General features: G+C 57.3%; 3 protein-coding genes and 1 non-coding gene across 4 annotated transcripts; 3 read left to right on the plus strand and 1 right to left on the minus strand.

Moving 5' to 3' along the window:
* Positions 1-2,254: 2,254 nt before the first annotated feature.
* On the plus strand, positions 2,255-11,066 carry EEF2 (eukaryotic translation elongation factor 2). Its single transcript, XM_068996818.1, has 15 exons — positions 2,255-2,398; positions 3,013-3,227; positions 3,959-4,140; positions 4,226-4,437; positions 5,151-5,329; positions 5,582-5,687; positions 5,962-6,075; positions 6,223-6,361; positions 6,998-7,193; positions 7,349-7,607; positions 7,864-7,971; positions 8,056-8,409; positions 9,247-9,429; positions 9,510-9,642; positions 10,387-11,066. The coding sequence occupies exons 1-15, from the start codon at positions 2,396-2,398 to the stop codon at positions 10,578-10,580; spliced, it is 2,577 nt and encodes an 858-aa protein (XP_068852919.1). The 5' UTR covers positions 2,255-2,395; the 3' UTR covers positions 10,581-11,066.
* On the plus strand, positions 5,745-5,813 carry LOC138099884 (small nucleolar RNA SNORD37). The gene has a single exon (XR_011146778.1). It is a non-coding gene; the product is annotated as a small nucleolar RNA SNORD37 (small nucleolar RNA).
* Positions 11,067-11,290: 224 nt separating the features above from the next.
* Positions 11,291-18,631, plus strand: DAPK3 (death associated protein kinase 3). Its single transcript, XM_068996860.1, has 9 exons — positions 11,291-11,381; positions 12,175-12,320; positions 13,364-13,724; positions 13,963-14,092; positions 14,244-14,292; positions 14,416-14,442; positions 14,542-14,694; positions 15,140-15,185; positions 15,310-18,631. Exons 2-9 carry the CDS (start codon positions 12,259-12,261, stop codon positions 15,850-15,852), a joined length of 1,371 nt encoding a protein of 456 aa, XP_068852961.1. The 5' UTR covers positions 11,291-11,381; positions 12,175-12,258; the 3' UTR covers positions 15,853-18,631.
* Positions 18,630-24,829, minus strand: NMRK2 (nicotinamide riboside kinase 2). The gene is made up of 8 exons (XM_068996861.1): positions 24,637-24,829; positions 22,759-22,849; positions 21,575-21,623; positions 21,202-21,373; positions 20,199-20,270; positions 19,577-19,683; positions 19,088-19,173; positions 18,630-19,002 (listed from the first exon to the last, which is right to left on the minus strand). Exons 1-7 carry the CDS (start codon positions 24,660-24,662, stop codon positions 19,088-19,090), a joined length of 603 nt encoding a protein of 200 aa, XP_068852962.1. The 5' UTR covers positions 24,663-24,829; the 3' UTR covers positions 18,630-19,002.
* Positions 24,830-24,930: the final 101 nt, after the last annotated feature.

Consider the following 24,930-nt stretch of genomic DNA (forward strand, 5'->3'; position numbering starts at 1 on the left):
GCCGCGCTCCGCAAACCGGCGACGCACCGGGGGGGACACCGGGGGGGAGCGGCGATGGGAGCGGGGATGGGAGCGGGGACGGAGGCGGCCCCGCAGGCACTACGGGAGGGGGGAGCGGGTGGGCAGGCGGTGGGTGCTGCCCCCAAGATGGCGGCAGGTGGGTGCCCCGGGGCAGGGCAGGGTCGGTGGAGCCCGGTGGGCTCTTCCCGAGGCTCCGCAGCCGTCCCGGAGTCCTGAGGGCCGTCCCCGTTGAGGAGGGAAGCGCTGGGGGTGTCCTGGAGGAGGCTGTGGGCTTTGAGAGGGGAGGGATGGGGATGGGGAAAGGTCCCGGTGCCCCGGTTCCCGCGGGAAGGGGGGGCTGGGGAAAGGTCCCGGTGCCCCGGTTCCCGTGGGAAGGTGGGGCTGGGGAAGGGAATCTCCTGGTCAAAATTCGCTCTGTGGCAGCAACATCCCAGAAACTCCCCCAGCCCTCCCGCCCCAGTCAGTGTTTGTGCCCCCTTCTGCAAATTAACCCATCCCTTATTAAAAATACCTTTTATATAGTAATAATGATAATAATACCAATATGTGTAATTATAGATATAGATAATATATTACAGTCTGCAGCTTCCTCCTGATGGGCAGCTCTGATCTCTGCTCTCTGGGAGCAGGGACAGGGCCCAGGGAGCGGCTGGAGCTGTGTCAGGGGAATTTGGGATGGATCTCAGGGAAAGGTTCTTCCCCCAGAGGGTGCTGGGCACTGCCCAGGCTCCCCAGGGAATGGGCGCATTCCCAAGCCTGCCAAAGCTCCAGGAGCATTGGGACACCGCTCTGGAACAGGGTGGGATTGTTGGGGTGTTGGTGCAGGGCCAGGGGTTGGACTCGATGATCTTTGGGGGTAACTCCAGTGTTTGGGGTGAAACGCTGCACTGGGAGAGGTTTTCCAGCACTTTCCTTGCCATCAACCCCACATACTAATTAAACGAAAAGGCAATTAACAGTTTCTCTGGAAGACCAGGATGTTAATCAGGTTTCCCAGCTTTCCCATCCAGGCTGGCAAAAGCCAGGGTTGGTGCTAAAAATCCTGGATTGCTATGGAAACCCCAAAGGCCGATAATTCATCCTGTCACGGTGGGAGAGCCAGGGCCAAATCCATCCTGGGTGTAGCTCCATCGCTGTCCTGTCTGTCCCTGCCTGACACAGGCAGGCTGGGAATGTGCTGGGAATTTGGGAGCTGCCGGTGAGGCGGTCTGGGGACAGTGTCTTGGATTTAGGCTGAATTGGGGTTGTTCAGCCTGGAGCAGTTTTGGGGTGACCTATTTGTGGGCCTGAAGGGGCTGACAAGAAACATGGAGAGAGGCTTGGGACACAGGACGGACGGACAGAGCACAGGGAATGGCTTCCCAGTGCCAAAGGGCAGGGCTGGATGGGATCTTGGGCAGGAATTGTTCCCTGGGAGGGTGGGCAGGCCCTGGCACAGGGTGCCCAGAGCAGCCGGGGCTGCCCCTGGATCCCTGGCAGTGCCCAAGGCCAGGCTGGACATTGGGGCTGGGAGCAGCCTGGGACAGTGGGAGGTGTCCCTGCCATGGCAGGGGTGGCACTGGATGTTCCTTCGTGTCCCTTCCCACCCAGAGCATTCCATGACTCCATGATTTTTGTGAGCTTTAACGCCGATGAGGGCGCACGGCGACGGCTCGGAGCCCGAGCTCTGCGGCTCCGTGACAGCCCCTGCCCGGTGGGTGGGGGGGGGTCAGGCCGGTGCCGGTCCCGCGGGTCCCCCCGCTCGGTCCCGGTGCCTCCGCGCTCCTCCCCGCCCGCAGGGGGCGCTGCAGCACCGGCACCCCCGGTACGCGCGGAGCGTGCGCAGTGCGGGCACCCTGCGGGACCGGGGCGGGGCGGGCCGGACCCACCGGTACCCGGGACCGGTGCCTGCCACCGACGCTGACAGCGGGCTCAGCCCTACCGCCTTCTCCCGGTGGCCGAGCCCTCGTGCTCGCCTGCCGCTCGGTGATACCGGCGGCGGGGCTCTCACCGCTCCGAGGGCGGCCTCACCGACCCCGGTGCCCCGGGCCGGTTCCCACACCGGCAGCGGGACGGGGGGACGTTCCCCTCGCTGCAGCCCGGTCGCTGTTCCCCCGGTGTCGCCCCGCTGTAGTCCCGGTGCAGCCGCGGTGACACGCACGTGGTGCCGGCGAGGCGGAACAGCCTCCCGACCATAGAGTCCGCCGGATAGAGCGGCGCGACCGCGCACGCGCTCGGCGCAGGCCCTGCCCCCCGGCGGTGCCGCCCTATAAGAGGGCGCCGGCTGACGTCAGCGCTCTCTTCCGCCCGCTCTGCGCTCGCCAGCGAGACAGGGCCGAGCCACCGCCATTGCCGCGACCCCCCCGCCCCGCAGCATCCGCCGCCATCCGCCACCATGGTGAGCCCCCGCCGGCCGCCGCCGCTCCCGGAGGGATGAGCGGCCGTCGCGCTTCCTGTATCGCCGGGGATGGCGGTTCCGCGAGCGCTGCGGATCCCACGGCGGCGGCTGCGGCCTGTGCTGCCGGGCTGGGCCGCGGCTGCGGGGAGAGGGTGGGGCGGCGGGAGGGGGCCGGCCCGGGCGGCAGTGTCACCCCCGGCGCCGGCAGGAGCCGTCGGTGTCGGTGCCGGGGCTGCCGCTGCCCCGCGGGGCGCTGGAGCGGTCGCGCTGATGTGGCAGCGCGGTGGTGGCGCCGGGGACGGGGCGCTGCGGTGCCGGTCGTGCCTTATGTAACGCTGCGGTCTGGGCTGTCACTGTCACCGGCACCTGCCCGGACTCGGTTTTGGGGACGTTTTGCGCCCAGCACCCGCTGACACCGCGGCTTGGGGGACACTGGGGCAGGGAGGGGTTGGTGCCGCAGCCCCGCTGCGGTGCCTTTGCTGCGGGCTGTGTTGTCACCCAGGCAAAGTTGGTGTCACCGTGACCATGGCAGATGTTTATGGGAGATTGGGATTCCTTGGAATTGCCAGAGCTGTTTCCGTACACGCTGAGTCCCCCTCATCTCCTCCCTCAAGGTGAACTTCACAGTAGACCAGATACGGGCCATCATGGACAAAAAGGCCAACATCAGGAACATGTCCGTGATCGCCCACGTGGACCACGGCAAATCCACGCTGACGGATTCCCTGGTGTGCAAGGCCGGCATCATTGCCTCGGCACGCGCCGGGGAGACCCGGTTCACCGACACCCGCAAGGACGAGCAGGAACGGTGCATCACCATCAAATCCACGTGAGTGCCCTCCCTTCAGGCTCCTGGTGTTCCCTGAGCTGAGCTCCGGGGAGTTTGACTCATCCAGGAGGTGGAAGAAGATGCTGTCGGGCTCTGCTCTAGTCCAGAAGCTCATCTCGTGCTCCTGAGGGTCTTGAATGATGCACCAAGTGTTGGTTGGCTTCTGCTCAGCCACTGAGCAATTCCTTGGTGGGCACTGGGGAAGCAGCAGCTTCCCCCTCCCAGTTTAGCACCAGGATTGTTGGATGTCCTGTGGATGTGGTGTGGAGACTCTTGGGAGCATCTCTGGGGATGTACCTGGTGGCTGTGAGGATCCTGAGGGTCCTGAAAAGGGGTGGAGAACATAGATGGGATTAGTAGAAAAAGCCTAAGTCCTTCATTTGGGAATGGAACCCTCTTTGGGTGCTTGAGAACTGCAGAGAGTTGGAGGAGGTTGGGGTGCTGGAGGATGTCATGGTTTAGGAAGGGCAGATTGTAGCCTGTGCTTCTGTTATCTCCCACATTGTCTCCCACGAGTACACTTCAGGAAATCCTGGAGCCCAGCATTTAGGTGGGAAAAGATCTCCAAGGTCATTGACTCCAACCTGTGACCAGTCACCACCTTGTGAACCAGAGCAGAGCACTGGGTGCCACATCCAGGGGTGGCAGCTGTTTGTGTGGGGCAGAATGTTTCTGAGCTTTAGGGAGGATTAACCCAGATCATAATTTTAATAGTTCCTCCTGTATTTCAGAGCTATTTCTCTGTTTTATGAACTCTCTGAGAACGACTTGGCCTTCATCAAGCAGAGCAAGGATGGTTCTGGTTTTTTGATCAACCTCATTGACTCCCCTGGGCACGTGGACTTCTCCTCAGAGGTCACTGCAGCTCTGCGGGTCACTGACGGTGCCCTGGTCGTCGTGGACTGTGTCTCTGGTAAGGTTTTCTGCAGCTGGAGCAGTTTTGGGGGAATTTGGAGAGGAGCATAACTAATTCCCCACTAATTCCCTGTGTTTGGCAGGCGTGTGCGTGCAGACAGAGACTGTGCTGCGTCAGGCCATCGCCGAGAGGATCAAGCCCGTGCTGATGATGAACAAGATGGACCGGGCGCTGCTGGAGCTGCAGCTGGAGCCAGAAGAGCTCTACCAGACCTTCCAGCGCATCGTGGAGAACGTCAACGTCATCATCTCCACCTACGGAGAGGGAGAAAGCGGCCCCATGGGCAACATCATGGTGAGGGGAGGCTCTGGGCGCTGGGCTTGGAATGAGCCACCTTGGGGAGAGGGAGCAGTTCCCTCCTCAGTGATCATTCCTTATCCCAAGCGGAGAGGTGAAGGGGGAATCTCGAAGGTGCCTGAACTCCCTGGGCTTGGGGCTCTCGCTGGCTCCCCTCCCAAAGCTGTTGTTCAAGGCCTGAGCAAATAAAAGGTGGGATTGTTGCCCAGAGCAGCTGTGGCTGCCCAATGCCTGGAAGTGTCCAAGGCCAGGTTGGATGGGGCTTGGATCAACCTGGGATAGTGGAAGGTGTCCCTGCCCATGGCAGGGGGTGGAATGAGATGGGCTTTAAGGTCCCTTCCCACCTGCTCTGCTCCTGCTGGGTTCCTGGGAAGGGAGCAGGGATGTGGGCACAGGTTCTGAGAAGAAGCTTTTGCTGTATCCCTGCATGCTGGAGGTGTCCGTGCCTTCCCGATCCTCCTGGGAAGGATGGGAATCCTGCCTGCATGTGGTTCTAAGCTGTTTGAGCACACACCTGGTGAGAGTGGAGCAAAACCAGCCCACTTCTGTGGTGCCAAGCTAAAATGGTGCCTGTCCCAGACCTCAGAGGTGGTCAGTGGAACAGAACTGCTTGAGAGTCCCAGTGTCCAAGACTCTTTGTACTGGAATGTTTTTGGGATGGAGTGGACTCAAAGCTGTTCCCCTGACCCAGCTCTGCTGTTCCCTCTCAGATTGACCCGGTGCTCGGGACCGTGGGCTTCGGCTCGGGCCTGCACGGCTGGGCCTTCACCCTGAAGCAGTTTGCTGAGATGTACGTGGCAAAGTTTGCTGCCAAGGGAGATGCCCAGCTCAGCCCAGCCGAGCGCGCCAAGAAAGTTGAGGACATGATGAAGAAGCTGTGGGGAGACAGGTGAGGAGGGAATGGTGGTGACTGGAATTCCAGATCAGCTCCGCATGGCTCCAGCCTGACACTGCAGAGGGTGGGTGAAGGGGGAGGGTGTGGTTGTGCCTGATTTAACAGGAGTTAAGAACATTTTGGTGAGTGCTGGAAACCTGGATGAGAGGGAAGGCAAGGAACGCCTCTTCCTGAGCAGGCAGAACAAGCCACGTGTCTGTAGCTGACCTGAGCGCGGACAGTTGTCTGATTTCCTTCTCTCTGCAGATACTTTGACCCTGCTACCGGCAAGTTCAGCAAATCTGCCACCAGCCCTGATGGAAAGAAACTGCCCAGGACCTTCTGCCAGCTCATCCTTGACCCCATCTTCAAGGTGAGTTCCTCAGGGTTCCTCCCTGGCCGGCACCTCCCGCTCTCCGCATCCGTTCCGTGCGTGATGATGGAAAATTTCTTCACTTTGACCTGACTTGTTTGATTGAAGAAATTCAGCTGTCTGACACATCTGGGTACTCTGGGACAGATGGGCTGTGTCTGCTGGAGGGAGGCTGGGCGCTGGGGAGGAACAGGAATTCTCTGCAGGCGCAGCGGTGCCGCTGCAGATCCAAAGCGGGTCACGGCAGCGCTGCCAACGGCTGCTCTTGTTGCAGGTTTTCGATGCAATCATGAACTTCAAGAAGGAAGAGGCGGCTAAACTGATTGAGAAACTGGACATCAAGCTGGACAGTGAGGACAAGGACAAGGAGGGCAAACCCCTGCTGAAGGTGAGGCTGGTCTGAGTCCTTTGGGGAGCAGCTGAGCAGTTGTGCTGCTCCAGTTGTGTCAACATCAACCCACTTGGGAGGTGGGGAAGGACGGGGAGGTGAATCCCCGCTGTGAACACTCTGACTGGGTCCTGCTGCTCTGCCCAGGCCGTGATGAGGCGGTGGCTGCCAGCTGGAGATGCCCTGCTGCAGATGATCACCATCCACCTGCCTTCCCCCGTCACAGCCCAGAAGTATCGCTGCGAGCTGCTCTACGAGGGCCCCCCCGACGATGAGGCTGCCATAGGTAGGATGAGTTGCTGCTTTGCAGCCAGGCCTCAGCTCCAGCACACTTCTAACTGGCTTGTTCTCCACGTGAACGACTCAGGAGTGTCTGGAATTCTTGAGTCTGTGGCTTTTGTAGCATGGGCCAAACAGGTTTAGTGGCTCACAGCTCTGTTCTGGAGGACTGGCTGAGTAACCTGAGAGTAGCCAGAGGGTTCAGCTGAGCCTGGATGTATTGAAAACATCTCTTGGTGGTGTGATCTTCCATTGTATCACAGAACAGGTGGGGTTAGAAGGGATCTTGAGAGTCATCCAGCCCCATCCCCTGCCATGGCAAGGGCACCTCCCACTGTCCCAGGCTGCTCCAAGCCCCAGTGTCCAGCCTGGCCTTGGACACTGCCAGGGATCCAGGGGCAGCCCCAGCTGCTCTGGGCACCCTGTGCCAGGGCCTGCCCACCCTCCCAGGGAACAGTTCCTTCCCAATATCCCATCCATCCCTGCTCTCTGGCAGTGGAAAGGCATTCTCCATTTCCTCTTGTCTAGACAGAAGCTCTTGGGCTGGGACAGTGGGTGCAGGTCCCCTGTGGGGGTTTTGGGGTTGGTGCCAGATACATCAGTAACTCTGGGCTAAGCTGGTCTCTCTCTCTCCCCCTCCCAGGCATTAAGAACTGTGACCCCAAAGGCCCCCTGATGATGTACATCTCCAAAATGGTGCCAACCTCCGACAAGGGACGTTTCTACGCTTTTGGCCGTGTCTTCTCTGGTCTCGTCTCAACTGGCTTGAAAGTCAGAATCATGGGACCAAACTACACACCTGGCAAGAAGGAGGATCTGTACCTGAAGCCAATTCAAAGGTATGTCCTGGCTGGGGTGTGCTTTGGGGTTGTGGTGCTGTCTTAGGACTTTTTTTGTGTCTGAGGCCTGTCAATGTGCTTGGTTATGGGCTGCAAGTCCTGCTGAGTGGGATCTGCTCCCCTTCCCAACCTCACTAACCCACCTTTGCTTTTAGGACCATTCTCATGATGGGCCGCTACGTGGAGCCCATCGAGGACGTGCCTTGTGGGAACATCGTGGGGCTGGTCGGCGTGGACCAGTTCCTTGTGAAGACTGGAACCATCACCACCTTCGAGCACGCCCACAACATGAGGGTCATGAAGTTCAGCGTCAGCCCCGTGGTGCGCGTGGCCGTGGAGGCCAAGAACCCGGCCGACCTGCCCAAGCTGGTGGAGGGGCTGAAGCGCCTGGCCAAGTCTGACCCCATGGTGCAGGTGAGTGGCCAGAATGGATCCAGGGGGACAAGTGCCGAGCCTGCTGCCTCCAGGCCTGGCAAAGCCTTGAGTTGAGTGTTGGTCCCAGCCCTGTCAAAGTGCTGCCTTGCACCCTGGGTTGGTGCTGTGACACTCCCAGATCAGTGGGAAGAGCATCTAGAAGGAGCTCTGTGGGTCAGACACGACACAGAGAGTTGCTGATGTTTCTGGCTGTGGCTCATTCCGAAGCCTCACCTGCTGTTCCTGGTGTTCCCAGTGCATCATTGAGGAGTCTGGGGAGCACATCATCGCTGGCGCCGGGGAGCTGCACCTGGAGATCTGCCTCAAGGACCTGGAGGAGGACCACGCCTGCATCCCCATTAAGGTAGAGAGGCTGAGTGGTCGCTGAGCTCGGCGGGGGGGTTTGGCTGGGGTTTGGTGCCTCACAGCCCCCTCTCTGTCCCCGCAGAAATCGGATCCTGTGGTGTCCTACCGCGAGACGGTCAGCGAGGAGTCCAACGTGATGTGCCTTTCCAAGTCCCCCAACAAACACAACCGGCTGTACATGAAGGCCCGGCCCTTCCCCGATGGCCTGGCCGAGGACATCGACAAGGGCGAGGTGTCGGCCCGGCAGGAGCTGAAGCAGCGGGCGCGGTACCTGGCCGAGAAGTACGAGTGGGACGTCACCGAGGCCAGGAAAATCTGGTGCTTCGGGCCCGACGGCACCGGCCCCAACATCCTCACCGACATCACCAAGGGAGTGCAGTACCTCAACGAGATCAAGGACAGCGTGGTGGCCGGCTTCCAGTGGGCCACCAAGGAGGTGAGGACTGGGGTCTTGGTCTGGGTGGTGCCCGTGGTTCTGCTCATCCTCCCGTTCGTTTGGAAAAAGGGTCACGCTGCAAAAAATTTGTAGTTCAGCATCTTGTAAGTTAAACAAAACTTGGTGGCAGCTGGAGTGAAGGTCTTGTAGCAGTTCAGGCACACTCAGCCTCGGAGGTTTCTCCCAGCACTGCAAAGAAACCCATCGTAGCACCATGAACTGAACGTTTTTGTGCTTCTCATGGAGCAAAATGGAGCATCTGAGGAAGGAACAGTCCAGGTGAAGAGCACAACTGGCATCAGAGGGCAAGGTGCTCTGAGAGTCTTGATGGAGATCTGGCCTTATGTGGCAATTATTTTTCAGGGTTAGACAGGAGAGGACTGCAGGATTAGATGACAGACTGGGAACAGCAACAGGAAGGATTAATTTTCCTGTGTACTATTAGTCTGAAGGAGATTCCAAACCAACAATTTCTTTGACATTACTGGGACAAAAAACCTGTTTTCCCTGGCCAAATATTTGGGTTTCAGCACCATAAATGTGTGTCAGCTCTTGTGGCTTGGACCTCAGAGCTGATCCTGAGGATGCTGCAGTGGTGTCCCAGAGGTGGGAGCTGATGCTCCCCAGAACCCTTAGGTTGGGAAAGACCTGCACGAGTCCAGCCTTTGTAGGTTTGAAGGTTCATCCCTCAGCAAGGAGGTGGAGTGGCCAAGCGGCTCCTTGGTGCTCTAGGAACCGCTTCCATGGAGCTCCTGTGAGCCCGGGGAGCAGCACCCCGGTCTGGGAATGCTGCCTGCCCTGGGCTGGTGGTGTCTGACCCCCGCTGTGCCCTCGCAGGGGGTGCTGTGTGAGGAGAACATGCGCGCCGTGCGCTTCGACGTGCACGACGTCACCCTGCACGCCGACGCCATCCACCGCGGCGGCGGCCAGATCATCCCCACGGCCCGGCGCTGCCTCTACGCCTGCGTGCTCACCGCCCAGCCCCGCCTCATGGAGCCCATCTACCTGGTGGAGATCCAGGTGAGGAGCCCCTGCCAGCCCGCAGGGGTGGGGGGCACGGAGGGGGGTGTGCAGTCCTGATTCCTCTCCCCCTCCTGTAGTGCCCGGAGCAGGTGGTCGGAGGCATCTACGGGGTGCTCAACAGGAAGCGTGGCCACGTGTTTGAGGAGACCCAGGTGGCTGGGACCCCCATGTTCGTGGTCAAGGCCTACCTGCCTGTCAATGAGTCCTTCGGTGAGTCCTGGAGCCAGCCTGGGAGGGAGAAGGGAGAGCCTTGGGAAGGAGCTCAGGAGATCCTTGAGTTCAGCTGTTCACCAGCACTGAACCATGTCCCCACATCCTCATGGCTTTGAAATCCCTCCAGAGATGGGGACTCCAACACTGCCTCGGGCAGCTGTGCCAGGGCTTGGCCACCCTTTTGGAGAAGAACCTTTTCCTAATCTCCAGCCCTCCCCTGGCACAACTTATGGGTGTTTCCTCTGGTCCTCTCACTTGTTGCTTGGGAGAAGAGACCAAGGTTGAAGATTATTTTGCGTGGGAAGAGACTTTGCAAGGTCTTCCAGTTCCACGTCCTTCCATGGGCAGGGACACCTTCCATGACCCCAGGGTGTTCCAGCCTGGCCTTGGACACTTCCAGGGATCCAGGGCACCCTGTGCTGGGGCCTTGCCACCCTCCCAGGGAGGAATTCCTTCCCAATATCCCATCCATCCTTGCCCTCTGGCAGTGGAAGCCATTCCCTGTGTCTTGTCCCTCCAGCCCTTGTCCCAAGTCACTCTCCAGCTCTCTTGGAGCCCCTTTAGGCCCTGCGAGGGGCTCTAAGGTCTTCTGAAGCCTTTTTTCCATCCCCACCTCACACTGTTTAGGCTCTCAGGAGGTTTTTGGGAGCTGCTCTAGGTTCCTCTGGTCTATCCATGGAAGTGACATCGACCTATGATCATTCCCGTCCCACCTCACCTTTTCTCTTGTTTTCCTCCCAGGTTTCACAGCAGATTTGAGGTCTAACACGGGGGGCCAGGCTTTCCCCCAGTGCGTCTTCGACCACTGGCAGATCCTGCCCGGGGACCCCTTCGACAGCGCCAGCCGACCCTGTCAGGTGGTGGCCGAGACCCGCAAACGCAAAGGGCTGAAGGAAGGCATCCCTGCCCTGGACAACTTCCTGGACAAACTCTAATGAAACTGATGGAACTCTGGGAGAACAGGAAAAATTTAATTAATTAGCGTTATCACCCATGCGGAGAGGGTTTAGACGCCCGTGAGCACCATCTTGTTAATTAATGGGTTTCATAGTGATTTTGAGAACTTCAAATAAGGAAAACAAATGAGGAAAAAAAAAAAAGAAAAAAAAAAAAAAAGCCTTATAGGTTTCTGTGTTGCACATGACTCATCTTTGCCATTGTAACTAAAACATTTTCCACTAGAACTGCCCAATTCTGTATTTATTTGACTCAAAAAAAAAAAAAAAAATTACTGCTGCAGAATGGCCCGGGGTGGGGGGGGAAAAGGAGGATGAGGAAAACGGGGAGACAGAGAGAGAAAAGAGAGACAGAAAGGGTGAGGATGCCTTATCTGCAGCGTGACTGTCCGTCGTGCCCATCGCCGCCTGTATTAGTGCCACTGGAATTAATAAAATTGGATAAATGGTGACGAAAAGTGGAAATTTTTTTGTTTTTTAGGGTTTTTTGAAGGACGAGGGTGGCGCCCTCTGGTGGGGGTGAGGCTGTGGCGCCAACAGCGCGCGCCCACCCTTTGGCCACGCCCACTTTCCGCGAGAGGCCCCGCCCCGCCATTGGGCGGGGCGTGGCCTCTCGCGGAAAGTGGGCGTGGCCAAAGGGTGGGCGTGACCAATGGTGGGCGAGGTTTTGCCGGTGAATGGGAGTGACGTAACGGTGGGCGTGGCTTCGTGTGGGGAAGGGGGCGGGGCCTGCTGTGGTGGAATGTGGCGGCGGCGACGCGGGCGGCGGCGGCGGCTCAGGTTGGGAGGGAAGGGGTGAAAATGAGGGGGGTCTGTGAGGGGCGATGTGGGGCGGGAGGGGAAGGTTGAGGGGCTGTGCGGGTGGGAGAGGGGTGATGGAGGGTGGGTGGAGTGGGTGGGGAGGGGTGTGTGGGGGTTGAGGCCTGTGGGGTGGGGGGAGGAAAGGGAGGGATTGGGAGGGGGTTGTGGGGCCTGTGGGGCTGGGAGGCGCTGTGGGTCGGGGAAGGGGTGTAGGGAGGGAGTGGGGGGTTGTGGGGCCTGTGGGATTGGGAGGGGTTGTGAGGGATTGGGAGGGGCCGTGGGGCTGGAGAAGGAGGCGTAGGGATTAGGATGGGAGGGGTGTGGAGAAGCGAAGGGATGGGGAGGGATTGGGGGGTGTGAGAGGGGCTCTGAGGAATTGGAAGGGGGAGAGGCTGTGGGGCAGGAAAGGGATGTGCAGGGATTGGGAGGAGAGTGGGTGTGGGGCCTGTGGGGGATTGGGTGGGGGGGCTGTGGGGCAGGGAGGGTCCGTGAAGGATTGGGATAGGAGTGGAAGTGGGCCAGGAAAGGGATGAGCAGGACTGGGTGGACAGTGGGTGCGGGGCCTGTGGAGCAGGGAAAAGCTGTGGCCCCCTTCCCTTCTCTGTCCCCCGCGCTTTGGGGTGTGGTGAGACCGGGGGGCATCCCCAGGACTAACCCGTACCTCGGCCACAGCTGCCCCATGGCCTGCCCGGCCTGGGGCTGTGCATCCCCGAGGAGCCAGGATCCCTGTGCTGGGTGTTGGTGTGAGCCCCCCTTTTTCCCGGTGCCACAGGTGTTGATCCCCGGCTGCTCCCCTCTGCCGACATCCAGCGCTGGCAGCACTGGGGTGGCTCCCGCTCCAGAGGGCCCCGCAGCCATGTCCACCTTCCGCCAGGAGAGCGTGGAGGACTTCTATGAGATGGGGGAAGAGCTGGGCAGGTGAGGGACATCCCACTGCGTTCTGGGGGGGCTTCCATCGCTGCACCGCCTGCCCCAGCACTGGGCCGGGACCTTCACTGGATCCAGCTGCTGGATCCTTTGTGGTTCCCCCTCTGCAGGCAGCAGGGCTGGAGCTGTGCAGAGACAGGCACCTCTGGCAGGCAGAGGTTAAAATAAAGTGTTAATTAACGTCGCTCCCGGTGGAGCTCCCGTTCAGCTCCGTCCGGGGCTGGCAGCTTCCGGCCCTCCTCGGTGGCTGCGCCTGGCCCTGTGCCTGTGGGAGGGATCCAGGGTGACTCAGTGCCTGCAGATGGGATTTAATCAGCCGGGATGCAGAGGCGGCAGTGGGGGAGCTGCCTTGGGATCCTCCAGCGCTGCCTCGGCCGCACCAGCCCCATGCCATGGCTCCTCCTCGGGCACTTGGGCAGCAAAAGCGTTGTGGGTCACTTAAGTGGTTTTTTTTTCAAAGCAGAGGAACTTCCAGGGGTTGCTGCAGGTTCTCTTGTCCGTCTGTGGCTGTGGTTCTTTGTGAGCCATGGGGAGGGATGAGGTGCCCACGGATGGATCTCACTCTGCCCTGGGGGGATGTGTGTGTCCCTGGCCGTGATCCAGGGATGTATGAAGGTATAAAGGAGTCTCAGGTCCAGGTGCAGTTACTCTGACTTCAGGCATTTCCCCTCCACCGGCCTTCTCCATCAGAGCTTTATGGTCCTCCGGGACCACTGGGCTCTGGGATTTGCTCCTGGGGGCTCCTGGCTGGAATAGGGGGCTGATGGGCATCTCCCACCCTGGCTGGCCACAGCAGCACCTGAACAGCCCAGGGAGGGTTGGCAGCTGCCACATTCCTGGGAGGAATTTCCTTCCTCCATCCTGGGTGGTGCCAGGGTGCGTAAAGCCCGGGAGCAGGCGGGAATCACCAGATCCCAATTCTTGGCATTCCTGGGGGGAAACCGTGCATCCTCCCGTCCCCCATCCTCGTGCTGCTTCCAGTGTGTGGTGCAGGACATCCTCTCCCCCCCTCACCTCCTCCCCACACCCCACAGCGGCCAATTCGCCATCGTCCGGAAGTGCCGCGAGAGGAAAACGGGCCTGGAATACGCGGCCAAGTTCATCAAGAAGCGGCGGCTGTCGTCCAGCCGCAGGGGCGTGAGCCGCGAGGAGATCGAGCGCGAGGTGGACATCCTGCGCGAGATCCAGCACCCCAACATCATCACCCTGCACGACATCTTCGAGAACAAGACGGACGTGGTGCTCATCCTGGAGCTGGTGTCCGGAGGGGAGCTCTTCGATTTCCTGGCGGAGAAGGAATCCCTGACGGAGGAGGAGGCCACGCAGTTCCTCAAGCAGATCCTGGACGGGGTGCACTACCTGCACTCCAAGCGCATCGCCCACTTCGACTTGAAGGTGAGCTCTGGGAGCTGCAGACACCCCGTGTTCAGCACTGGGAACGGGGATAAACTCCCAGGTGAGCTCTGGGAATCAGCGCTGGGGAGTGGGGACGAGTGCACTCCTGCAGTGCAGTGGGGCTGGTGCTTGGGGTCTCTCGCAGCTTGAGGCACACCCTCTGCTCTGGAATGAGGAGCCCAGGGCAGCTCCCACAGGTTGGTGTGTAGGGACAGACCCAGCTCCTTTCCCCTCACAGCCAGAGAACATCATGCTGCTGGACAAGAACGTGCCAAACCCTCGCATCAAACTCATCGACTTCGGGATTGCCCACAAGATCGAGGCTGGGAATGAGTTCAAGAATATCTTTGGGACCCCGGAGTTTGTGGGTGAGCATTCCTGGGGGCTCCTCAGGCTGCTGAAAGCTTTGGATTAATCCTGGAGAGATGCCCAGCACCCTGGTGCTGCTGCCAGGATGTGTCCATGGGGCCAGGTTTCCTTCCCCACAATAAACCCATTTTCTCCCCTTTCCTTCTAAAGCCCCGGAAATCGTGAACTACGAACCCCTGGGGCTGGAGGCCGACATGTGGTGAGTGATTCCCCTCCCGAGCCCCTTCCCATGGCTCCAGCAGCCAATCCCCTCGTGCTGGTGGATCTCCCCTCGTGCCAAAAGCTCTGTGTGACTTCAGCCTCCTCCTCCTCTCTCTTCCAGGAGCATCGGGGTCATCACCTACATCCTGTGAGTATAAGGCTGGTCTGGCGGGGACGGGGCTGCAGGATGAGCCCCCCACCTCGGGCTGGAGCATTTTTGGGGTATCCCAACCCTCTCTCTCCTCAGGCTGAGCGGAGCCTCCCCGTTCCTGGGGGAGACAAAGCAGGAGACGCTGACCAACATCTCTGCTGTCAACTACGACTTCGACGAGGAGTATTTCAGCAACACCAGCGAGCTGGCCAAGGACTTCATCCGCCGCCTGCTCGTCAAGGACCCCAAGTGAGGGATGGGGAGCAGAGCTGGGGGTTCCTCTGGGAGAGGGGACAGCCCCCCCTGCCCAACCTGCTGTGTACAGGCAGCTCCCTCTCTCCTGCCTGCACCAGCGTGGGGTGAATTCTCAGATTCCCCCGGAGGGTGCAGCAGCTCCACTGGGGTTTGGGAGGGTTTGAGGGCTGAGCTGGGCCCCCAGGGCTCAGGGTTTGGGAAGGAGCAGTGGGGTTGGGAGGTTCCCAAGGCATCCTCTGCCTGTGTTTCTCTTGGGAGGCAGTTTGGGGAGCTGGGGGCTGGATGCAGCCCTGCCTGGGGCGGCCCTGAGTGCAGTGAGTTTGTCCAGGCTCAGCCTGACCCCAAAGGTGATCAGAGGATCCCAGTCGCTTTTCCAGGGCTTTAACAGGGAAAGAGGAGCAAAGCCTCTGCCCTGATCCCAGCCTTGCTGTGTTTGCAGGAAGCGAATGACCATCGCCCAGAGCCTGGAGCACCCTTGGATTAAGGTGAGAAGTTAAAGAATCGGCACTTTTTGGTCTCTTCTGCTCCCCCCACCCCCGTGGGGCCAGTTTGGTGTCACTGCTGGGGGTCCGTGGGTGGGTGCTGGAGCCACAACTGTCCCTGCCACAGGTGATCAAGAGGAGGAATGTCCGCAACGAGGACAGCTGCAAGAAGCCCGAGCGGCGCCGGCTGAAGACCACGCGCCTGAAGGAGTACACCATCAAATCCCACTCCAGCATGCCCCCCAACAACACCTACATCAACTTCGAGCGCTTCTCCAAGGTCATGGAGGAGGTGGCTGCGGCCGAGGAGAGCCTCCGAGAGCTGGAGAGGAACAAGAAGTCCTTCCAGGAGGACATCGAGGCGCTGCTGTCCATCTACGAGGAGAAGGAGTCGTGGTACAAAGAGGAGAACGACAGCATCAGTCAGGACCTGCGGCAGATCCGGCAGGAGCTGCAGAAGACGGAGGCGCTGAAGAAGCAGGCGCAGGAGGAGACCAAGAGCGTGGTGCAGGCGGCCAATGGGCTCAAGCGGCGCTACCGCAAGCTGGAGAATCACTACGAGGCCCTGGCCAAGCAGGTGGCCTCGGAGATGAAGTTTGTGCAGGAGCTGGTGTGGTCCATCGAGCGGGAGAAGCTGCAGAGCAGCGAGGGCGACGGCAGCATCCGCTAACCCGGCCGGCCCCAGGGGCTCCGGCGCTCCCCGGTCCCCCCGCTTGCCCAGGAGCCCCCGGTCAGTGTCCCCCGGCCCTGCCGGCGTGCGGGGGGGGCTTGTGCCTCCCCAGAGCCCCCACCTCGGGGGGCTGGGGCTGTGCTGCCCCGGGGTTTGGTTTCCTGCGTGCTGCTCCTTGCCTGGCTCGTGTCCCCGCGCTCCCCGTCACCGCTGCCGCGCTCGGGGCCGTTTGTCCCCACCCCACTTGGGTCCCCGAGCTGCCCCAGCGCCCCGTGGGGGGGGTTGGTGGGCAGACCCCCCCCTCTACACTACAGCAGCAGCCACGTGTGGGCTGGGACCAAGGACTGATCCCTGCGTGGCCTCGCACTCCTCAGCCCCCCGGGTGGTCCCTGTGCCCCCCACTCCCCCCGGGGTGCTGCACCCCTTGTCCCCCTGTCCCAGCCCTCGTTCCCCCTTGTCCCAGAATAAAGGTTTCTGTGAAGCGGGGCAGCTGCCTCAGCTCCTGCTGTGGGGGAACAGGGGTTGGGAGGGGGATAAGGATGTGCCACATGGTGACAACCTGGGCTGGGCTCCCATTCAGAGATTGTCCTTAATTTGGGAGGGAAGAGGCTTTTTTTTTGCTTATGAGCCCCAATGCTGGTGGGTGAGCTCACTGTGGGCATGGCGGGAGGTCTAGGGATGGTTTGTGGGGTGTTCCCAGACTGGCGGAGCCCCCAGGCCCTCTTGCTTCAGATCCCTCACTCCTGGGGACAGGGGGAGCCAGGTCCCAGAGCACCACATTCCAGAGAACACCAGAGCAGGGATCAGGCTTCCCCTGGGAGCACCGAGGGCTTTTCGACTGCCTGTGCCCCATGGAGCCAAGATCCAGCTGCATTTGATCTGGGGAATCACCAGCCAAATCCCAGGGCTGGCAGGCGTCCCCCTGGCTGGCCACGGTGGGTTCACCTCCGGCTCAGCCCCGGGCTCAGGGCATTTGCTCCATTTCGGATTTGTCGCGCTGCTGCGGCCCCTGTGGCTCCCTGGGGATCGGGGCTGTGCCCCACATCCCTGTCCCTGCTGACGTCCCAACAGGTGTAGGTTTCCTCCCCACCCATGGGACACGTGGACCTGCTGATAATTTAATCTGCCCTGGTGTTCCCTGCCAAGGCTCTTGGCTCCCACGGGCGATGGCGTCACTGGGGCTGTCCCAGTGTCCAGCACAGCCACGGGCTCTGGCCATGGTGTGGGGACAGCTGAGCCCTCACCCTGCCCCATGCAGGCACTGTGTCCTGGGGGGCTGGGGAGGCTTTGGGGTGCGGATTTGGATGGAGCCCCAGCTCTGTCGGCAGAGGCAGTGGGTGAAAGGATGTATGGAAATCCTATAGGCCCGGCTGTTCCTGAGCCGGGCAAAGTTCACATAGTGAGAAACCTTCCCGGATTCTCCTCGTGCTGAGGGTTTGGGTTTCACACTCCCAAAAGGCTCTTGGAACTCACTGGTCATTCACCCCGGCCAAGGAGCTGCACTGCCCCAGAGCAGCAGGGGAATCTCACCCACGTGGATGCACAAAATGACACCAGAATAGCTCTAAAAAAGCAGAATATGGGGTGTGATTCATGATTTCATGAGTCTACTAATCCTAAAGCCTGTAGGAACTCGTGTGCAGAATGAACGGGATGTGCTGCTGCGGGGGGATTCCAGTGCTGTGACGTTACTGGGATCTTCTGCTCCAGTCCCCTCTTTGCAGGCGGAGCTGCCGCCAACCCGTGACGTTTCATTCTCTGGACAGAGATACCAAAATGCCTTTTTTAGGCTTCAATTTCTGCTTCCCAGAGTTTGGCAGGAGGTGGGAGCAAGGGCTTTTCCCTTATAAGTCTTCTCAAACCCCGGATGCTTCTGCACAGTTTAAACTGACCCCTGAAGGCACAGGGAACCCCCTTAGAAGCCACTGCTGCATCCCCCTGGGATCTCCTGTTCCTGCCAGGGAGCTGAGCCCTGGGAAATGCTCCGTGTAGGAACGAGGGTGACAGCTCACAGCAGGGCGTCCCTGGCCCTGGAATGGTGTAATCAGAGTGGGCTGGGTGTCCCCAGGCACGTTCGGTGCTGCACACCAGGAAATCTCCCTTTTTATGGGCTGGGGAAGCCAGGGGGTGCCAGCAGGACCCAGAGCCCTTTCTGGCCATGGGATCCCTGCTCAGGAGTGTTGGAAGATCATCGGTGTAAGACGAGGACAAGGAGATGGATCTGGCTCCCCTCTGCTGCAGCACCAGGCTGGAAGCCCCCGCCTTGGTGGGTTTTTGGGTGACTCCTCACTAATCTGTGGCAGCTGCTTTTCCAGAGCACTGTTTCTAATTCAGGCCCCAAAACCTTGGGAAGGGTCCCCCCAGGCAAGTTATTTCAGTGCCTGAGAGCTCCCAGTGCTCATCCCACAGGTTTCCTATGGGCAGGCATCACACGTATTCAGTGTGTCGCTCCCCTGGCACTGCCCTCTCAAGCTGAAATTTGGATGGTTTCAGTATTAATGCCTGAAATGGTTCCTAGGAAAGCACAATTTTTATTTCTCATTCCTTGAGAAATCCCCCCAATTCACCTCATGGATTTCAATTCAAACTGAGCCGTTCCCAGGCTGGGGGCCCGTGTGAGCACACAGCCAGTGGCATGTGGAAGGAGGTTTGAAGCCACTCGTAGCTGGAATGTCAAACACCCAGGAAAAGGGGGCTGCTGTTGTGTTTTGGATGAGCTTCATATCCATTTTTATTGCAATGAAGCTGAGTGCTGAATTAAATCAGGACATCAAGAGGAGACCGAAGTGGATTTTTACTGAATTGAAGAGATGATTTTACAAACAAGCCTTGCACGAAGCCTTCCTGTCTGCAGGAGCACCCAAGCAGGAGCTCTCTCGTTTTCCCAGCACAGCTCTACCTGCTCTGCTATAAAAATGCCATTTCCAACTTGTCTGTAAGCCAGTGGAATATAAAACAATTACAAAAAAACCCCCACCAAGGTGATCCTGTCCATCTGGTGGGAATAAGTTATCCTCAGTTTTCAACTATATACAGAAGGGACTTGCCAAAGGGCAGTGGGGGAGGAGTTCACACGAATCACCCCCATCCCCACTTCCAAAGTATTATTTACATCGCGCTGTACACGGATCTTCCAGATCTCCCCAGACCCTGGAAAGCAGGAAGGGAAAAAGGGTGAGACCCAAGCTGTTCCCAGCACAGTCCCTCCTGTTCCAGCCCTCTGGATTTTAGTTACCTATGAGCAATTTAGGAGCTTGTTGTGAATATCTTCAAAGACTTGGTTGTAGAGTTCATCCCTCGACTTCAGGCCGTCTAAATAAACTGGGAGAAAAAAGGGGGAGTCAGGCCGGGGCTTTCCATCAAAACAAGATTTTGGGAGATTAGTTGTAAAATATTTCGTATTTTATTGACCCAAATGACAACTGGTTTTTCTGTTGGAAAAACAGAACCATCCTGAAAACACAGTGCCTTGTGAAATCCTTATTCCATTACAAATTCCTTCTTTTAAATATTTTTATCCCCTCTAAGTCCTAAAGAGTACAAAGCAAAGGGCATAAGTTCTTAGCTCTAAAACTGCCTGTATTTATCCAAAGTAGGCCAGGATTACAACTTGGGAGCAAAAATAGCACCCTGCATCATCCCAGTGAAAGTTTCCTCGAATTAAATCACCCAATTCCTTAAATTCCAACTCCAAGGCTGAAGGATTTGTTTGGGGAAGACTTACCCACATCCACACCACAGTCCTCCATCTCCTTCCTGTGTTTTAGGTACATGGGCCAGACGTGTCCATCGAAGAGGCCCGGGGGGTCAGGAACGGTGTAGTTCCGTGTACTGGGAATAACAGCATGGAAGAGGAATGTCAGGAGTGCCTGAGGTTTAGGTTGGATATTAGGAAAAGAAATTTTCATGGAAAGGATTGTAAAGGATTGGCACAGGCTGCCCAGGGCAGTGGTGGAGTCCCCATCCCTGTGTTTGAATGTGGCACTTGGGGACATGGTCAGTGGTGAAGGGCTGATGGTTGGACTTGATCTCAGAGGTTTTCTCCAACCCCAACAACTCTGTAATTCCAAGTTCACCACATCAAACTCTCTCTCTTTCTCCACTTCTATCCAAATTTCCCACTGTAATCCAGTTCATGACACCAACACATCCCAGGAACTGTGAACTCTCCATCCCTTGAAGTGTCCGAGGGCAGGCTGGAGCAACCTGGGGTAGTGGAAGGTGTCCCTGCTCATGGCAGGGGGTGGAAGGAGATGACCTTTAAGGTCCTTCCAACCCCAACCACTCCATGATTCCATGACTAAGAGCAATGTAAAGGACCAGAGCACATCCAGGAGTGTTCTCACCTCCTCCTCCTCTTGCACTCGTCGTACGGCACTGCCAGGTAGTAGCGGATGTCGAACAGCTCTATCAGAGGTCTGGGGAGGGGACAAGGACAGAATGTGTTTATCTCACTTTTAATGACAGGAAAAACCATTAAATCACCCCAGACACCACAAGAATCTCTGCCTCTATGGGATTTGTGTCTGTTGAAGACAACCCAAGGGTAAAGTGCTTCCCTCACAGTTTTGTTAACTCCAAACCACGGAAAACCTCTTTTCTGAAGATCAGGGTGGCACAACAGGGGCTTTTCCCGTTTCAACACCTGCCACTGGTCCTGAGGGGGATCAGAGGGGATCCTGTGGAGGATCAGGCACTGGACTGGGAACCCTAGCTCTTCCTAGATCGTCCCAAACTCAGTTTGCAGCAAAATCTGGGACAGGGCAACTGCTTGGCTCATGTTCATGGAAGTGTCCAAGGCCAGGCTGGACAGGGCTTGGAGCATTCTGGGATCGTGGAAAGTGTCCCTGCACATGGCAGGGGCTTGGAACTGGATGGGCTTTAAGGTCCCTTCCAAACCGTTCTGGGATTCCACGTTTTTCCCCAAAAATCCAGGGAGTTCTCTCTGCCACAGCTTGCTCCTCTTACTAAGCTCAATGTAGTCAGTGTTAAAAACAAGCACAGGAGAGAACTGTTCCTAAATTCCCAGAGATTCCAGGCAGTGAATGGATTATCTCCTTGTTCTCACCAAGGTGGGGGGATGAGGGGAAGCTGCACCCCTCCGCCAGCTCAAATCCTGCTCTAAAACTCCCCTGGACTTCAGGGCTGTGCCCTAAATAAGAACCTTACATTCACCTCACTTCTACCAGCATTCAGGGGTTAATTTTACATTTTACAGCAGAAAACCCTCCGGGGTGAGAATTCAGAACAAGGCAGGAAGGGGAAATTAGTAAAAAGGTGTTTTTAGCTCTGGCACGAGGGATTTGAGGATCTTCCCTGGCAAACCACAAAGAGTTCTCCAAACCTTACTTGTAATTATAAAGCAGGAAGCCTTCAATGACCAATATATGGATATCTTGGGAGGTTGGCTCTTTAGAGCCAGGTGTGACATTCACCCCGTGCGAACGGGCAAACTTCACTGGGTTCTCAATCCAGGCCCGCACTGTGCTCACCATTGCCTCCATATCCAAGGAATCCAACACTAGTCGGGAGAAAGGGGGTGGGTGGGAAAAAGGGACACCATCAAACACCATCAAACACCACGGGCTCGAAAGTATGAAATAGAATGAACTCGGTAAAGTTACAATTACAGAAATTTACTGTTAAAGCTTTTAATAATGAAAAAGAAATACTTAGGAAAAGAATATACATTACTGCATCCTATAGGGAACACTGCTCTTACCATCCCATTGTTTAAAGCCGTCTTCCCCGACTTCTATTTGATCTTGTGGCTGAAATATAGTGAGCAATAAAACATTGCTGCAACCTCAGCGGGATCAGTTCCCTACGATGCCATCAGCACCTGGCCACTACTGCAACACCAACCACCCCTGGGCACTGGCAGCCACAGCCCCACCTCGGGCTGCAGGAACATCGACATTCCCAGCTTTCCCCAACCCCAAGAGCTCTGGAAAGTTCCCTTGGCTCACTCAAACCACTTTGGATAACGACCTTTACGTTAATCACTCGATACGTTGTTAGTTGGCAAAATACTACAGGGCATTGTTTGTAAATCAATAGATAAGAATTTTAAGTGCAAACATGGGTTAAATAGCTACATTTCTCAAGAACAGGTATTTTAACTCCTCGAATAAAAATAAAGTTGGACATAGCAGCACTTTGGTCGCTCAGTTACAGCTTTCACTGTGCTGGCAGTCACCCGAAGCTATGGATTTTTATGGAAAATCAAACAGAATTCTTCCCCCAAGGGCTCCTATCTGATCCAATCTGTGCAGGACACACCGAGCACAAGATGCAGGTGCTGGAGCACTTCATGTTTTGGGGATGACCCACAACTGCTCCAAATCCATTCCTGCATCTCTTGGACTTCCACCTGTGGTGGGGTCCTCAGATATCATCATTGCCACGAAATGGTGCAGGGTTTAGTAACATTCTGCACTCCCAGGCATTCATCTCTACAATATTTAATTGGGTTCTGATGCAGATCTATCAAAGCTCCCCCGTAAAACCCCCTTTCTGTATTTAAACCAGTACAGAGCTGTTTCAATCCTGAAGTATCATTTAGAAGTCACATTCTTACTTTAGTAAAAGAAGGAGGAAAATCCCAGCATGGAGAAAATAATTCATGTAGAGCACAGTAAATTCTGACTGAAATCAGTACTAGATTTAAATGTGTTGTTAACACTCAAAGGTGGTTTGCTGTGATTGCTCTGAGCTGGGTCATGCCAAGTTCGTGTGGCATTTGCAAAGGTCAGGATCTTCCCACCTGTCCAGTCATTTAAAAATTAAATATATATATATATCAAAACCCCCACAAAATCAGAAAACTTGTGGCTCCTAAGCTGTCAAAACGGACTTGCCCTGAATGTACAATTAACACTGCAAGGAACAGGGGACTCAACTTACCTTGAAGAAATCATCCTGATGGACGACGCAGCAGTTGGGGAGCGCCTTGATGAGCCTGTTGGTCAAGGTGGTTTTACCACCATTGGTGACCCTGCACGGAGCGGGGCGAGACAGAGGTGGAAGAACCACATTAGAATCAGGTCTGGGAACCACTGGGACCCGCGGTGAGACAGCACCGCTGAAGGAGCCGAGCCCTGAAGGAGCCGAGCCCTGAGGGATCCGAGCCCCTGAGGGGAGCGGAGCCCCTGAGGGGAGCGGGGCACTGACCCTCCCTGAGGGACCCGAGCCCCGCCCGCCCCCCCGTTTGAATTTCCCGCCCCACCGGCGCCGGCCGCCGATTGGCTGCGACTGCCCCCCCCGCCCTCTCCCCGGCTGCCGATTGGCTGTCAGCGCCCCCCCTCCGCCCTTTCCCCGGCTGCTGATTGGCTGTCAGCGCCCCCCCTCCGCCCCTTCCAGCGCTGCGCTCCCGCTCGCCCGCGTACAACGGCAGCGCCGGTTCCCGCGCGCGCGCAACGGCGGCGCTGAGGGGAGCGCGCGGGGCCGCCATGGCCGCCCCCTCACAGCCGCGGGCCCTGAGGGGAGCGCGGGGCCGCCATGGCCGCCCCCTCACAGCCGCGGGCCCTGAGGGGAGCGCGGGGCCGCCATGGCCGCCCCCTCACAGCCGCGGGCCCTGAGGGGAGCGCGGGGCTGCCGTGGCCGCCCCCTCACAGCCGCGGGCCCTGAGGGGAGCGCGCGGGGCCGCCGTGGCCGCCCCCTCACAGCCGCGGGCCCTGAGGGGAGCGCGGGGCCGCCGTGGCCGCCCCCTCACAGCCGCGGGCCTTGAGGGGAGCGCGGGGCCGCCGTGGCCGCCCCCTCACAGCCGCGGGCCTTGAGGGGAGCGCGGGGCCGCCATGGCCGCCCCCTCACAGCCGCGGGCCCTGAGGGGAGCGCGGGGCCGCCGTGGCCGCCCCCTCACAGCCGCGGGCCCGCCGGACACGCTGCTCAAGATGGAGCCGCCGAGCTGCCCTCGCTCCCTCATACCCCCGTAACCCGTTTAATGTAAAAACCCTGAATAACCTTCCTGTCCCCTGGCTTATTCCTCATTTTTTTCATCCCAGAGCTGTACAGATCCCACAGTGGCATATTATTATTATAACAAACCATATTCCCTTCCCTGTTCCATTTCCCGAACCGTCCTGCCGCACTCTCGCTCCGTCCCAGCACAAACACACTCAGGTTTTTTAAATCCCGCTTTTTAAAAAGAAAATCAATGCCCTTTATACGCTACCACCCTATTTTATTAGAAACGGCTTTCCCCCCTCTCTTCGTCCTTCAGAGAAGCCTTTAAAATAATTTTTTTTGGTCTCTCTGACCTCTAAATTTACTTGAGAGGGTGTTTTTGCCATCTCAGCATCCCTCCTGGTAACCCTATAAAAGGATATATAAAACTATGAATAAAAGTATCTCTAAAATATATAAAGATGTGTGTAAGTATAAATGTGTATATATATAAAAACATATAAAAATATATAGAGTATATCTAAAATATATATAAAAGTCTGTATGAAAGGATGTGCTGCCCTGCAAAACTCTGCTGAAGCAGCATCCATCCTTTCAATCTTATTAAAAAAATATAAAAGGATATAAAAAATAAAAGTACATCTAAAAGTATAAATTAAAAAATATATTAAAGGATATATAAAAGTGTATGTCACCCTGCAGAGCTCTCTGTATTTAAGCACCCCGAATTAACACTCAGCAAGTTGCATCATCTCTCAAATCCTGTATCCCCGACATTACTTTATAACCAGATAAATAATCCCCAAGTCTCAAACCACCTTCCACACAAAAATTAAACAGGAAAAACACGAAATATCCCCGATTTCAGCAGGCACTTACCCTCCGATGCCTATAATATATTTCATTTTGCCGAGTCGCCTCTTGAGCCGGAATGTGGCGAGGGGAAGGGGAAAGAAAAAAAAAAACCAAAAAAAAACAATTTGGGAAGGCTGAAAGAACTTGCAGCGGAACAAAAAAACTTCGCTGCCCCTGCTCCCTGTTCCCTCAGACGCTGCTTTACCTCCCTGACCCTTTCATTGAGGCTAAAGGCGCATTTGGGGCGGATTTATAGGGCCGTGTCCCCGCCCCGGCGCTGCTGCAGGAGCCCTGTGACCATCATGAGCCGCGATGTCA

The sequence above is a fragment of the Aphelocoma coerulescens genome, chromosome 28 (genome assembly GCF_041296385.1).
Source record: "Aphelocoma coerulescens isolate FSJ_1873_10779 chromosome 28, UR_Acoe_1.0, whole genome shotgun sequence".
Classification (NCBI taxonomy): Eukaryota; Metazoa; Chordata; class Aves; order Passeriformes; family Corvidae; genus Aphelocoma; species Aphelocoma coerulescens.